General features: G+C 38.5%; 1 protein-coding gene across 1 annotated transcript in view; it reads right to left on the minus strand.

Annotated features, from left to right (window-relative positions):
• itga11a (integrin, alpha 11a) overlaps window positions 1-16,444 on the minus strand; it is a 52,955-nt gene that overhangs the window by 22,387 nt on the left and 14,124 nt on the right. The window contains exons 3-12 of the mRNA XM_020637695.3: window positions 10,004-10,116; window positions 9,412-9,503; window positions 9,043-9,157; window positions 8,792-8,919; window positions 8,382-8,530; window positions 8,141-8,285; window positions 7,457-7,622; window positions 6,734-6,804; window positions 2,334-2,478; window positions 1,259-1,407 (exon numbers count right to left, since the gene is read on the minus strand). Of these exons, the coding sequence (XP_020493351.2) occupies window positions 1,259-1,407; window positions 2,334-2,478; window positions 6,734-6,804; window positions 7,457-7,622; window positions 8,141-8,285; window positions 8,382-8,530; window positions 8,792-8,919; window positions 9,043-9,157; window positions 9,412-9,503; window positions 10,004-10,116 (1,273 nt within the window). The remainder of the gene's footprint in view (window positions 1-1,258; window positions 1,408-2,333; window positions 2,479-6,733; window positions 6,805-7,456; window positions 7,623-8,140; window positions 8,286-8,381; window positions 8,531-8,791; window positions 8,920-9,042; window positions 9,158-9,411; window positions 9,504-10,003; window positions 10,117-16,444) is intronic.

A 16,444-nucleotide genomic window follows, 5' to 3' on the forward strand; every position in this document is an offset into this window, starting at 1 on the left:
GAATCTGGATCAGTCAGTGGAGTGAATGGTTTGGTTTTCAGATTTAAAACATCTGCTAATAAAAAAGCTTTTTTTTTTCTTAAGAAATATTTTTTGAAAAAAAAACATCTGCTGTTCTGGATGAACTGCTGCTGACAACTGGTACAATGTAAGCTGCTGCAGGATCACTTCAGACCTGCAGCCTGTGAAGAGCTGCCAGTTAGGAGTGTAGTGGTCATTAACACACAGAGACACATCCCTTTGAAGTGATGGATCATTTTAAACCTAATGCGACTCAGATTGTAAGGATTCAATCCAAACAGATTATTCGATGTACACTTAAAGTGCAAAAGTGCTTTTGTTTTATAACACCGTAACAATTTATGGTACTTGTGAAACATGCACTGAGTTTTTCTTTGTGCCACTTGCATATCAATGCAGTATGTTATACAGTATATAAGACATTTGGACTGTAGTAGTGCAGCACATTTGTTTTTCTGTAAAGTTTATGTTTCTAAATGCAATTCAATAAAACATGTCCATCAATACATCTATTATCTTTACAGTTTATCCCATTTGGAGGGCTGGAGCTTATCCCAGCTGACATTGGGCGAGAGGCGGGGTACACCCAGTACTGTTCGCCCGGAAATCTCAGGGCTGACAGAGACAGACAACCAGTAACACTTCAGTCACACCTACGGAGAATTTAGAGTCACCAATTAACCTAACAAGCATGTCTTTGCACTGTGGAAGAAAGTCCATGCATTGCAATGGGAGAAACACACACAGAAAGGTCCTGAAGTTCAAAATGGGAATCTTCTTGGTGTTAGAGGACAGCGCTAACCACTACATCACGTGCAGCCCTCCTTAAAATGTGTAAAATTTCATCCAATGACAAATATTGCATAATAATGGTAGTTTTCCAGCTTTTCTTATCTTTATGACTAAAAATAAAAACACAAGTAAGAAAAAGATCTATTAGGGGCGCCAGTAGCCTAGTGGATAGTGCCAGGCAAATGTAAGGAGGCTGTAGTCCTCCATGCAGGCGGCCCAGATTCTGGTCTGGCCTGTGGTTCTTTACCTGAATGTCATTCCCCACTCTCTCTTGCTGTAAAATAAAGCCGTCTTGCCTTGCAGCATTTTAATAAACAATGTTAGCAAGCAGTTTTCAAAAAAATCCTTAAGACACATACAATGACATTAAAACAGTCTTTTACAGCAGATAGCAAATGTTTGTTAAGTGCTATAGGTTTTAAGGATGAATGCTGTGTAGTAGTACCTGCTGTCCTTTAAGGGAGTGCAGGATGGCGAGGTTACCCGAGTTCGTCAGAGTGAAGATGATGACTTTGCCGGTGTGGTTGAATCGGGGAGCGCCCGAAACAAGTAGACGACCATTTCTGGCTGACACCACAGATGTCACAGTGTAACCTGGATATGTATAACAAATAAGAGACAACATACTACTGAAAAAAGCAGATCAAGATGTTTGTCTTTCCCACCTTTATTACGGAAAAACAGGTACAATGTTGTTTATGATTACAATATTTCATTAAAATATTAAGGTAATTATCTATTTCATATTCACCCTATTTATTTTATATATTATAGTTCTGCAAATGATGTGAACTGGTGGCTTAATGGACAAATGTGTCCTCATAAAACCAGGCAGTATGCCTTGTTCTACTGATTGAGTGTGCTAAGAGTGATTGGCCTGACTATTTGAATTTCAGAGCAGGGATCTATGACTCAAGGAAAATTGTAAAACATTACAATTTGAGAAGTTGAAGCTCTGAGACCAGCTTTCAGTTACACAGTACTGGACGTGCTATTTTCTCAGGTTTCTCACATTTCTTCTTCTATGTCTTCAATTTCATCTTCTTCCATTAAAAATTCCACTTGCTCCCCTCGTACTTTTCCACTTTCATCTATGTCTTCATGCCCTTTTTTCCCCAGCTTATACTTTCTCCTTGCCCGTCCAAAATTATGCTTCCACCTCATATTACTATTGAGTCTAGAATGACTTTCATTGGCCGTCCGTTGGATAAGCCTGGAGACAAACCACTGATGGTAAAAGCAGAGGTCTGTGGTGTGGGAGTGAGAAGGGGATGGATGTGATGTGAAGCGCTGAAGCAGTGGGTACACTCTGTAGTGACGGGTTACTGCTAGGATAGAAGGTGTTAAACCGCAGTTCTTTTAACAAGACACGACAGAAAGAGGTGAACAAAGATGAAGGACTGGTGGCTAAAGGGATGATTCCTTTAAATGTGTTAAAAGCCTTTATCTATGTTTACCTATATCACAACAACTTCTCTGCATTTCTTTTTGCGTTACAAAAACTACCAATCTTTACTCACCCAGGTAGGCACCGTGGTTTTTCAGCTCTTCAGGAAACTCCTCTGCATATGAAGACTTTGGAGGGACCACCTTCCCCTGTCTTGTTTCCTTCAGCACCGCTCCGTTCCAGTCGTAGGCCCCAACAGCACCCACCACAATCCCATCCTGTAAAGGAGGTGCAGTATAGTGAATCTTTAAAAAGCACAGTACTAGACAATGGTCTGGTCCTACTGCCTGTGCAGCACATGCACTGATCCACAAAACCACATTCACACAACCCTTTATATGATAGAGATGCACTGATGGAATGTAATAAAGCTGTAACCACCATTTTGGAGCAAAGCCTGCGTGTTTGGATCACCTTACTTTCACTTGATGATGTAACTCTGCTTGTGGTGAAACGTAATCTTGGTAACAGTGGTATAATGCACTTATATGAAAAATAGCTAAACTGGAAAGAGTCATTTACAGCAACATAGACGCTGTGCACAAATATGACACAATCTGGGGCCCTTTTCTCTCTTTCATGATATGACTCGTTACTGACTCTGAACTGCGATTGAACAACTGTTCTTGGGTCATAAATGGGAAAAAAAAGAAAAATAGAAGAAGAAAAAAGAAAAGGGGAATATGATAATAATAATGTATGTATATGGACGGCACATGTGTATGTATGTATATATATGTGCACTTTGAGTATGTGTATGCATGTATGTGTGAGTTTGGGTATATGTATGGGAGTAAGTGCATGTATATACAGAATATGTGAATATGTATGTATTTAGAGAAATATATAAACAGGCAGGAATTTATAAAATACTGTATTGTCTAAAACAATCGCTCTTTAAATGTGGAACATTGACAACATAGCACAGGGAGGTTTACACCAGACCAACCCTTTTAAATATTTGTGAATATTTTGCATGTGGTCCTATGTTATCTATGGCACCAATAAGGGGCTTGTCAGTCCATAATCTATTTTTGACAACATAAACATATTTTAGGACAACATGGATGGATGAATTGTATTCTTCATTTTTGTTGTTGTTGTTGTTTTTTATTTGATTTGTTATCATTATTTTTATTAATCAATTATTATTGATTGATATGTATGTATATGTGTATAGGTTTGTGTGGATATATGTATGTACGAAACTGGGAACGTGCGTGAGGGTGGGAACTTGCAGGCAGGCTTGGGAACATATAGCTTCTGAATAATTTATGTTAAGTGTTTTTCCTTGTATTATTTTTTTTTCCCATTGCCTGTTTCTGTTTTAAATTTAAAACAAACCTTCAATAAAAATAAATGAAAATAAATCTTGGAAACAGTGATAAACAAAAAACACAAAGGATGTTTCAACTACATTGGTGAATTACTTGTAAAGGATATGAACTTTATTTAATTTAATTAAATGTACCCCTTTTTCTCTTAATCAAACAGAACATCAGATGTATGTTTGTGTGTATGTAACACTAAGAAAGATCATGTAGCAGACAAATGGAAACAGGTAGTTTATGTTGAGGAGGATAGATGACTGAGCTCATCAGATTTTTGACACAGTTTTGGGACACTTTGAAAGACATCAACTTTCAGCTCACATATCATTCCAGACCTTCTTCAGTAATGCATTAACCCCTTATTGACACTAAAACTGGAAAATGGTCATTTTTCGGATATAGAGTCCAAACAGAGTGGTTTCAAACATTTCCCATCATTCTTGAGAACAAAGGGCGGTTACATGGAAAATGGTTACAGCTGCAAGGAAGAAACCAATATCTTCACAAATGATCACGCAAACAATTCAAATTTGTTAGAATATACTAGTTAATGTAGGTTCAAAGGACTACGTAAACAACTTAAGCATTTTGGAAATACATACCTTTCCAAATACCAATTAAACCCCTTGTCTAAATGTTTAAGAGAAAGTGTAGATGTTTTTTTAAATTGTTTAAAGCTTGAAAACATGATGTAGTAATTTGTTTCCCATGTTCCAGGTAAAGATGGTGTCCCTAACATATGTAGCTCTATTCTGAAAAGACACAACCAATCAATTCTACAATTCACTTAGCAGACGCTTTTATCCAAATCAACAGAGCTCAACAAGTTGGGGTAAAGCAGAGGAATAGTGTTGGGGTTGTGTCACTGTTCTAAGCAACCTTTTCAGATTTTCAAGGTCCTCAATCTCCATGCAATCACTGTACAGTATATCCTTTTGTCAGTAAATGTTCACAGCATCACCAGTAAAAATGGGTGTGAAAACAAAATTATACTCATTTGTTTGTCTCCCAGGTTCTCCACTGAGCTAAAGCAATTTGACTCTAAATAGCACAGACAGGATGCTCAAACTTGAGAATTAAAGGAAGTTAGCATGAGAAAGTGGAACAGACCTTGGCATTAACATGATGTTGAAATTTAAATGTTCTTGTTTAGTTTAATGACAAGTGAAGGGGTAAACAAGTTCTCTTGTTTACTTGTTGTTAAACATAACAGTCAACCTTCCCCCAGCTTAGGAGAAATATATTCAAACATTTATTTATAGAATATATGAGGCATGTTCCTGATCCAGGGTTCATTTAGTTGTTTATGCATTCGGCTTGTCATTTATTGTGAATACATAAAAGAACATAATCCATAGCCACAATATACTGTAATATACTGTTACTATAATGTTCACCCATATACTGTATATTAACTATTCTGAAACAATGCAATAAGAGACACAGAACAAAGTCTGCCTCAATACTTCTCTCCAGAAACTTAAAAACTACAACTGTAACAGAATTCTTGACAAATTACCAACTACTTCATCTTAAGGCACAAACGCAGTTAATTTTCACACAATCACGAATCACAGAGTGCAAGGAAAACAATTAAGTCTCTTAACCCCATTATCAAGTCACTTCTTTATCTTGAGTGGTTTGTATTTTTAAATTGTCCTCCAACAAAGAAACAAATCTGGCCAGTGTTACTAGCTGTAGACACAGAGGAAGAGAGGGGGGGCTTTCTATGTTCCATGGTTCACCGTACCGTGTATCAGTGACACTATAATTATAGGGTTCCTTTACTTAATGAGTGCAATTTTTTTCTTGCTAAACACAATATGCAGACAACACATTTTCCAGTGTTTAAGCATATGTTGGAAGGCTTCCTATTCCTCCATGAAGGATGGAATTGCGTGCTCACCCCCACTTGCACAACGTCACTCTCTGACAGCAGCATAATGCCAGTGTGGTCAACTCTGTTATGGTCGAAATGGTCTCCATGGCAAATGAACGAAACCCCAAAACAGTTCAATGTTACAATCCAATGACCCATTTCTGCTGCTGTTGCATGTATGGACATGTTCGTGACATTGGATGGGATGGCAACTCTTTACAGAGTAGTTCAACTTTTTGACAATTATACACAAGAGTATATAGATGAAGTTTCTAACTCACATAAACACAGAAGTATTGACTGTATTTCCTGCATAATGGTTCATAAGGTATAATAATTTTGAAAGGTTTAAAGTGCTGAATCCAACAAACAGAGCTTGAAAATTTGACAGCCGGTTTTTCTACTTTTCCAGTTGTACTGAAAGATGCAAACAGCAGACTGAGGGATTGCTATGGACGCAAATCTATGATACAGTATATGAAATGAGCAGCCTTCACAGTTGGCACACATCACCTTCGCCAAAGCCATCTAGGCTTCAGGAACTTTTTTCTCCCTAAAAAGTCGGCATTCTTTCCAATAATATATCCTCCTCTTGACACCCAAGTTGATGTCGTCGAGCATCTCTGCAATCTGGCCCTGTGGACAGAATTTCCAACCATTGCAGCCACCCAGCTGCGTATCCTGATTTTTTTCGTTCTCAATGGGATGTATTTATTCCTCCCTTGACAAATCAAACTGTGAGGTGGAATTGGAAAATCAAAGCAGTTGCATTAGCATACTTCCTGGACAGAGCCAGTAAAAGACAAATGAAAATCCCTTCTGAGGTATAAAAAGCCGGTACAGTAGAGGACGTGTGTCTTGTCTTCCTTCTCCAGCATCGTCATCCTTAGCCAGCACATCTGCAATTTTCTGCTCTCAGATAAATTTATTAAAGCTCAGAGGAAAAACAACCCATTCTGCAGCAGAACTGTCTCAATTTCATCTCAGCTTCCCACTGATATGTTTCCCGTGGGAAAAAACGGTGTCTTATTACTCATCACTGCATGGCTGAAGTGGAAAACGACCTGTCTCCTCTGTCAGGGCCCCTAAAACAGGATGACCTAAGCCTTTGGGGCCACACAGCAGGCCCCTCATGGGGGATTGGAAAGTGATAAATGGCAGGTTGTGTGAAGGAGTTATGATGCACCAGAAATTGAGACAATATGTGTTATTCGATAATGTGACAGATGGTAAAGGCTACGAGGTAGCAGACGTCAGACTCACCTCAACGTTATGTGCAGAAAATCCAGCCTGAGACATCTGGAGGCCAAACGCTGTCCCATTCTTACTGGTTCCTGTGTAAACAAGTTAGTCTTTTACAGCCTGAACCACTGTAACACCAATAAATTAAAGCTACCAACCAAACCAAATTAAACTTGCATGGCATTGATATCTTTAAGCAGATGTCCAATTTTATTTTTGCTGCAATAAGTAGTTGCATGTATACTGAATTGGTAAATGTTTAAATCTGATCTATTGTTAAGTCTTGAAGCATTAGAAAGTTATTGCTTTTATCACAATACTTTCTTTCTATAGTCTTCATGGAAATATTCAATATGCTTAGCCTATCCAACTATCTCTATGCAATTAATAATTTGGGTGATCTAATGATCCTTAGGAAGTGTCCATAATGGATTTTTGACTTTTTTTAAATGTCTTTTTCTAAGGCTATATCAGTTCACAGAACCATTGTGTCAAGTTAAAATATTTAAACAATCACTTAATGTAGAGTTTCTGTTATGTTTTTTGCGGCAGTACATTGCTTAGTGAGTCAGTGGTGCTAAGTCTATGGACCTACAGTACACTGTATATACTGTACAAAACTGATTCAGCATTAAGCCATTTTAGTCGCTAAGAGTGATGCAATTCCAACTTTTACAAGCATAGCTTTCTAAAAGCACTGCCAATTGAATGCAATGTAATGTTCAAATAAAAATCTTGCAAAACCTTCCAAACTGAAGATGCGTTCCCCAAGTGCGTCCACAATATCTTTCAGCGCTGACTCATCGGTCACATTAAAGAAGTGTTTGTCATCAGGGTCGCTGGCGATGTATTTTATTTCATTGAGAAAGGCTTCAGGGTTGATTCCTCTGCGGTTGTAGTAGCCAAGGACCTGTTGAGATAAGATCAGAAACCAATGCCAATGCTATAAATATGTCCAATTTTAATGGACCAATAACAGTTTTAAATTAAAAGTCCTTTGAGAGGGTTTCAGAGGATTAAGGTTTTCTATGCAAATGCCATTGCTGTCCCCAATTCCAGTTGGTTGTGTACCAAATGACTTCAGACTTAGATGTCCATGCCACGGTAAGCCATTTGATGGAATTAAGTTTACCATTGGCTGTATTGGCGGTGGCAACCCTGTGGTTTGGAGGATATCATTTACACCTTTAACTGCACTTCCACTGAGCTTATGTTTAGAGCTTTCCAAATGCTCTGAGGAGTTTTTGGCACCAAGCTTTACTCAGCTCTTGAGGGATCTGCTTTAACTGAACTCCATGAGGTCACCTTATTACTGTTTATGGTGTTTTAATGCTGCAGTGGAAATTTATTAGCCATCAGAAAACTGAGTTAGAACTCCTAAAGAGAAAGCAATCCAAACCAGGTGAATTATAGTTCTAGCAGACTCACAGCAATTGCATAACGAGTGATGCCATCCTTCTCACTGTCCTCGATGGCCTGCTGGAGATCGGCACTATCGTGTGACTCTCCGTCCGTTATCACTATCATGACCTTCTTGGCACCCCGCCGACCGCCTTGTTTGAAAGCTTGTGAGCTGTGGGATAGAGTTTGCTTTATTCAGTAAGATAAACTTGAGAATCGAGAGAAAGTAAAGTAGTGTTGTGTACACAAAATGATAGAGATACAGTACCGTGCTGTGTTGATGCCAAGAGCTGTGTTGGTCTCCTCTCCCCCTCGTTGGTTGATATTGTGAGCTCTTTTCACCACTTCCTCAACAGATTTGTAGTCACTGAGTTTGAATTCATGGACAACCTTCTCACCGTACTGAACAACTCCAACCTGTCCAAAGGCGCAATGACAATGATCATCACAAGCTCTATGTTCTTGTAAATGACTACTTACTATTACGGAATATAAAACTTTCTTGCACATCAGCTCACAAAAAGTGTACATGGACATAACAGAGGCAAAATAACCATGAAACAGAAAAAAAGGAAAAAGGAAGATTTTTGTGTAAATGAGGTCTGGTATTAAAAATGTATCAGATATTACTGATTTACCAATCCATCCTTTTTTTGTATTCCATCCTTTCTTACACACCTGTATTTGACCTGGTCCAATATAGAACTTCTGCAGAATGTTGATGAGAAAAGCCTGCACTTCATACCAGGGGTAGATGGAATTTGAGCCATCCAGCACGATCACTATGTCCATATAGGTCTCACATCCTGCAAAAACATATAAAGGTAAGACTTAATCATCATAGCACATATAGAGAAAACAGTTGTCCTGAGGTGAACAAGAACAGTCCATGGATGATGGCAAAACAGGAAAGATACTTTCTGGCTTACTCTGAAAGGCAGGCGCAATTGTTCTGGAGAACTTGAAACTGGCGTTGACTCTGGAGCATATACCCGTGCTGTAGTAAGAGCTGCCACACTCATAAGACCAGAGAGGCCCACAGGCCTGAAACACAAAAGAAAGCATTTATACGAGCAACATAATCGACTGCTAAAAAAGTTTGGTTCATGCGCTCAAATAACTTGCACGGGGAGAGCTGCGGCATGACAACCGTGTAATCAAAAGCCAATCTTGTGGGTTTGTTTTCTTTCTTTCCATTATGACCATTGCTTTTTTATTAAATGTATTGCAGCAACAGACCATGATGGTATGTTTTATTTCAAGAAAAAGAATCCACTGAGTTTTTTCTTCATTCTCACCACAAAGCTGTTGTCTTTAGGGTTAGCTGTCAGCGTCATTCCCAGCCTCATCTTGTCCTTTCTCTCCGATACGTTGGTCAGAGATATCCTTCCTTAAGGGAAAAAAAACTCACTGAGAGGGTCTTGGATGTGCAGACTCAAATTTACCTAAAAACATGCGATACTCTTCAGACACCAAGCAGAATTTCTACCATCTGGGACTATGGTTTGTTATTACTGTCTGGGCAGCACTAATGGCTGTCTACATCCTCGGATCTAAACGTTCACTTGACAAGACTTTTAACCAGCACAACACATGTGCGACCAGTATGAAGAAGCATGCGGTGGGACGTGTGGTAACACATGTGTGGAAATGTACATAAACGATTCAAGAAAATAGTAAAATCTGGAATGATTGGTATGGTACCCACACTTCTGTCGAGCACATGCCAACATGATGCTTACTGAGAAAGATGCAGAAAAGCATGTATACAGATAAACACAGATACAATACATGAATACACAACCATCCAGATGTTACATATTTAAGATGTCACTGTGGCTTTATATAGTATATCTTGTAATATATGGTAAAAATCTTATGTTACTGTACCTAAGTTGAGCTTGGAGCAGCCATTGCCATTGGTTCTTCTGCTCAGTGAACATTTATAAACATCCCCCGTCTGGTAAGGGCCGTTCATTTCATACGGAGCACCAACTAATAACCTGCAAAAGATGAAATTCACAAAGTTAGATCTGCCTAAAATGATTACTGATATGAACATAACACATAACACAACTTCTGTACAGAAGGCTATAATATACTCAATTAACTGGGGATGAACAACTTTAAGGATTAGGCTTTGCTTGGTATATTATTCTGGCAGGGTGACAGTGACTGTTAACAACAGTGACCCTATTAGAACACATGAGTAGACCTGGAAGATTTTAAACATGCATTTATACAGGAAAGTTTACTATTGTGAGCATGTAAAATTATGTGAAGCAGCACCAGACTTCAAATTCATTATCAGTTCCTCACAGTCACACCTGGTAGCAATTCTACCAGTCACATAAAAAAGATACAAACGCATATCCACTAAGCAATATTTTGCATTCAAGAATATATTGCATTGTATACATATTTGGGGCGGCTGTGGATCAGTGGTAGAGTCGTCTCTTAACCAGAAGGTCAGGGTTCGATCTCTAGCTCCACCACCAGCTTGAGCCACTGGCCTGTATACAGGTCAGTAACTTAATCTACTGGGTCAAAGTAAGAAAAAGCCTCATGGTCAAGGCTAAATGAACAAGAAAACAGATCTTCCAACATGCTAGCTGCGAGGATGTACAAAGGCTCAATACTAACCAGCTGTCAATGACAATGCTAACATTGGGATGTTAAGCAGCTTAGCCCAGGACCATGTTTACCTTCAGTGTAGCATGATAGCATGCAAACAAATGCTAACGCATAGTACAACTGACACTAAAGGAATCGTTATTGATTATTCAGATATCTGATATTTTTTTAAATAGAAGTAAAGACATAATCAGAGGGATCAGCTTTAAAGTCCTGTTATCTTGTCTTTATATATATTAGACAATATTTATGTTTTAAGATCCAAGTAAGCAAACTCACTATAGTAACTGTGTTATGTTGCAAACAATTTAATCCATTTCAAGCCAAACCCAACAATGTTTGGCTGCATCATGAATTAAACTGAACAAATTGCTTCAGTGTTTTATGTTCAGGCTACAGGATTGGTGGTTGTTTCCAGTTGTTACACAATACAGAATTAGCAGATGTACACTCACTGTATAAAGGCCTCTAGTATTGATTTTTAGTTTATTTTCGGTTGCACTAGATATTAAGTCAGGGACAAACAAATTCACTTATACTGACGTAAAATGAATGTGGATATTCTATATAGGGATAATTGGTCAGATGGTTTTTTAGGATCACAGTTGGATCATTTGCGTCATGGTAGTGCTAAAAAAAAGTTAGATAATCAAGGTCAGTAGGTTTTGTTATCTGAGAACTATGACAGTCTGTAGATTACATCTTGGATATCACTAGCATTTGTCACACTAGTACTATAGAAGGTGGACACAGACAGTCACCGCTGAAAGACAACCCTTTGATGGAACCTCTAGGGTAAAAAACAAAAAAATTTCCTAAATGCAGTCTGATTTATAAAATCAAATCACAAGAATTTTGTCATCAAAGACCACCATAGGATTTAGAGTTCCTTTAATATCCGTTAAGTGCTGGACATTCTTTTCACATGATGTAGTGTTAGAGAAAAGTCACTCCTGCGCTTTACTTCACAGTAGGTTTCCTGCACCGGGTCAACATGGTCTAATAAATGTCACTGAAACATTTTAGATGACTTGGTGTGATGAAGCATATTATGTTGTCCAGCGTGTTTACTTCAGGACTGATGGAGGGTATAAAGGCCTTTAGGGGGGTATAACTCACATGAATGTCAGAGATAAGAACTCTTTGTTGGAAACAAAAAGGAGGTTAAAGCCATCTTTTTTTAATTCATGACCATCTCCTTAAAGTCCTTGAGGGTTTGTGAGATGTTTATCATGTATATACATGATATGTATGTACATATATGTTTAGAATAAGTGTCCCACTAATCTTAGAATTAAACACTGTACTGGAGTCACAAGGTTCAATGTTAAATTGCCTCAGGTTTTAACATAACAAAAAAGAGGACATAACACCACCAGAATGCCCCAAGCACCCTCTCTACATACTTTATAGAATGTTTTCATAAACTATTCTCATACAAAAACGTCAAATGTCCTAATAATTTTTTTTTTTTTTTTTTACTTATTTTTAAAATTCAAATAAACTAAATTCTATAGAGATAAACTTACATCAGAGGAGATGTCACATCCTGGGCAGAAGAAAAGGACTAAAGTAGGTTTCCACAATGTGTGAGCTATAGTGTCAATGAACATTTGATGATAGCGTATTGTTAGTGCAGTCATTTATGATTTACAGAGTGCTGTCAGTTGTCTCTCCACGTTTCCAGCAAAACTTGAAACAGTGCTGACATGATGAGTGACACATTCAGTGGCTCAAGAATATAGTTAAAAGCCCACAAAAGATCTGCTCAAGAATCATGCAGCCTTACAGTTAGATCAGATGGCACGAGGAACTGGAGTAGGTAATGGAAAAGAAAACAACTACAAAAAGATTAATGTTGATATGATTGTCTAAACATTCACTTCAAAAAAGCGTATTGCTAACAAGCCATTAAATGCTTTATTTTTGTTTTGTTTGGGCAGTCTGGAATTGATACTTTATTGTTCACTAGCAATGTTCAAATGAGATTTAAGGTCAGGCCTCTCCACTCTAAAGTCACAGTCTTCTCAGCATGCATACTGTCGTTGTTTGCTTGGATCAATTGTCCTACTTTGTTTTGACTTTCCTATATTCACCTAAGTTTGCCTATTTCAGACATTCATTGCCATTTTTTGTATCCTAAACTAATCAAATTCCTGGAAAAGCCTCAAAAAATACAATGGGTCAACAAAGAATTTAAACAACTATGCAATTCCAAGTGGAAAACCACAGGGAGAGCAGCGGGCAAAAGAGAAATTCCCCAAAGGAAAGACACTTGACACCACTTTATAGCAAAAGCAGACCAAGGCCAACCTCCAGCATGGACTTCTGGGTCAAAGTCTCACAATCACAGAAGGAAAGATCTTAAAGTTAAAGACTTCTAGGTCAGACCCATGATTCAAAACTGCTCCAAACTTCCAAAGAGAGAACTCTGGGAATATTCTTGGGAAAGGCTTGTACTTAGAGGAGACCTTAGAGCAGACCTCATAAGTGTTTATGGTTAACATGACATAACTTGATATGCCTGATTTGCATGATTTGCAAAAAAACACTGTGAGCCTATATTGAGTAGCACTTTACTAGTAACACTGTTGTACAGTAGGTGTTTATATAGCAAACTAAGAGTTGCAACAGTAAACAATTCTTCAAATCTAGTCACAAGACTTATTGTCCTCCAATTTACAGAAGAATGGCAAAAACAGAGAGGGATCATGTGTTTCACCAAACCAATCCAAAAAAGGTTTTTTTTCTGCATGTAGAGTCTCCTGAGGACAGATTGAAAAGACATTTAGACTTTGTATTTGACTGATAAGACTCAAATGTCAAGTGGATTCAACAGGGAACAACAGCAGGTCAAAATAAGCTTTATAGTGTCCCTTTTATTACTGTTTTTACCTCAACAAGATTGAAATATATCCTAGGAGTTTAATCATGTAAGTACACTACTGGATTAACCAAGACAGCAGCTTGTTGGATGCAATTCAACACCATTCTGACTATGATCCTGCAAGGATTTATACAGTTTAATTCATTAGAAAGTTCAATAGCAACTAATTAACTCCTACAGAGTGATAGAATTAAGCTTCAGCACAGAAAGAGTGATCCAGTGATAATTGTCTGTTTGCTTTCAACATCAAGAATGAAGTTTCAGTCTGAAGATTTTTATTTGTTTCATGGAGCGTGTCATTTTTATTAATCTACAAAAAGCTCTTTTGGGGTGTTTAGTGTCTTTGAAGCACAAATAATTAGCCCAAGTTATGATTTGACATTTTACAGCAGTAAATGATGACCAGAGAAAATGTTTTTCAGACAGTACATCACTGCACATCAAAGAGTGACTCATCTGGTGAGATGTGAGTTTCAGTGTTTTTACTCCGGCAGCCAACATTCAAAGTCTCACTCTGGTAGTAATTTCACTATGGTGACTCCTACAGTGCTCATATTTTCATAGCTATTAATATCTGGGTTATTACTCCAGTTATTGCTATCCCTTGGAAAGAGGAGACACAGCAGCACAAGTTCAGGTCAGGATAAAGCTACCTGGATGAAAAGGGACCATTGTTGCCTTTTGACTTGGACGCCTGCCTTTGAGACCTCCTGAATTTCACCAGAAGCTGTTCAAACAATCATGTTCCAGAGCTCATTATGGGTGAATGCTGGTCTTGGTGTATCATGCATGCAGGAATGGTAATGCCACTGAAAAAATAACTTGACCAAAAATGGATTCATGGCTATTTTCTACCATGGTTACCAGTGAATACAAGATTTTGGGGTTTGAGGAATCGCCATCCCCAAGCCTAGGCTGTTATTAATGTGGTAATGTTTTTCATATTTGGAAGGAAGAGATGTATACGCTGTGAAACCACATCCCTGCTCTAACACAAGCAAGTTACTCTGATGTCACGCTCGGTCATCACATTCCAGTTGTCTCTATTAAAAGGATAAAGGATATGTCTTTTGTTAAAGCAGTCTCTTGAATAAGAGGGATTGTAACGAGCATATAATCATTTCCTAAAAACACTCATTTTGAGCGTATTTTTCACTTCTCTCAAGTGGCAGGATAAGTAGATGACTAATGAGAAGTATTCAAGCCATCCTAGTTGCTCTCATTCATTGTCCCACAAAGAATGTTGGTCTTTTTCAACAATATATTTTTAGTCACGCCAGCAGTGTGGCTCTGAGAGAGGCATTGTCTTTTAATTGTTAAACCCCTTGACCCCAAACTGAAATGGAACCGATTTAATATACTGCATATGATAGGAACAACAGCAGGTCACATTGTTTACTTATCTAGTTGACTCTGTCAACATCTACAAGATGACCCAACAGCTTAAAGATTCCATTGTGAACTTGAACCCATTCCCAATTTGAGTTTACACATGCACAAACAGGATCCTATAGACAGGCATCAATGGTGACATGCACTAATAGAGAGATGTCAGAGGGGGCTGCACACAGAGAAGAGCCCAGAGCAGCTGGGAGTTCGCTGCTTTGCTCAAGGGTACCTCTGCAGTTCTCAGGCAGTGAACTGGCAACTCTCCAGCAACCAGTCCCAATTTTCCAAAGTTGGTCTGTGTTGGGACTTAAACTGGCACTCTCCATTTTCTAAGACAAGTCCACGCAGACTGAGCAACTGCGACGCCATTTAGCCTATAAGGCAATCAAACGCCCAAATAGTACTGTTTGTATAGCGAAACACTTGGCTCACATTTCTGGGCAGAAATGAATAATACCTTAACAATATCTTAATCAAGTCACCTGTGACTTTGACTCAGCAACTGTTAAATGCACTTCAACAAAATATTTCTACAAAATCCCTTACCTTTTATTCTATAAGAACACCATCGGCTCACACATTCAATTAGTCAAATATTTACAAAACTAATGGCATTCTTATTCAGCTCAGTTATGCTAATTAGCCAATGTTGATATGCTAAAGTTTAAACTATTACACTCAGTGGTACACTTGGTTTAGACTACATTCTCACAATTGGCTCGTTAACGTTGTCAATCTGAGCATGTTAACACGCCAACATGCCAGACTATAGATATAGAATACAACGTGTTACACATCATAATCTAGCAATCCAATCAGCATGTCACCACTATCGTTGTCAGAGCCTGCTCACATTGGCATGTAGTTCAAAGCACCATTGTGCCCGACATGAACTCATAGATCTTGATTTCACTGTTATTTTGGTTATTCTGAACACTAAAACAGGTCTCTGTCTCCTTACTAAAACTGTGGGGAAATACTTAAAGCCCAGATTACAGACATTACAATCACCTGACTGTGTCTAAAGTAAATAGATCAAATTCTGCTTTCCCACCAGCTCAGCAGGCGTAAAAGCACTTTTTGTTGTTGTTGCAGATTTCAAACAACCTGAATAAAGGAACACTATTTAAGGCTAGTGGTGAAAGACTTCACAGACTCCCTGTAGGTCTTTGTGGTGTGCAACTCGTAACTGAGCTCAGGAGCAAAGGTCAGGTCTCCATTGAGGAGACCTGGTACAGCTGTAGAAAAATAAACAGTGGGTATGGAAGGTGGGAGGCTTCTGTGCTGTATGACTCAAGTATGCAGCTCCATGTATCCCATCAGGTTTAAAGACCAGAGTGCTTTGCCAATTGGAGGTGATGTGGCCTCTTCTCAACTCCCCACAGAGCATCAGCTCTGGCAGAGTGTTTAGAGCCCCATTA

This window comes from Labrus bergylta, chromosome 3 (assembly GCF_963930695.1).
Source record: "Labrus bergylta chromosome 3, fLabBer1.1, whole genome shotgun sequence".
Classification (NCBI taxonomy): Eukaryota; Metazoa; Chordata; class Actinopteri; order Labriformes; family Labridae; genus Labrus; species Labrus bergylta.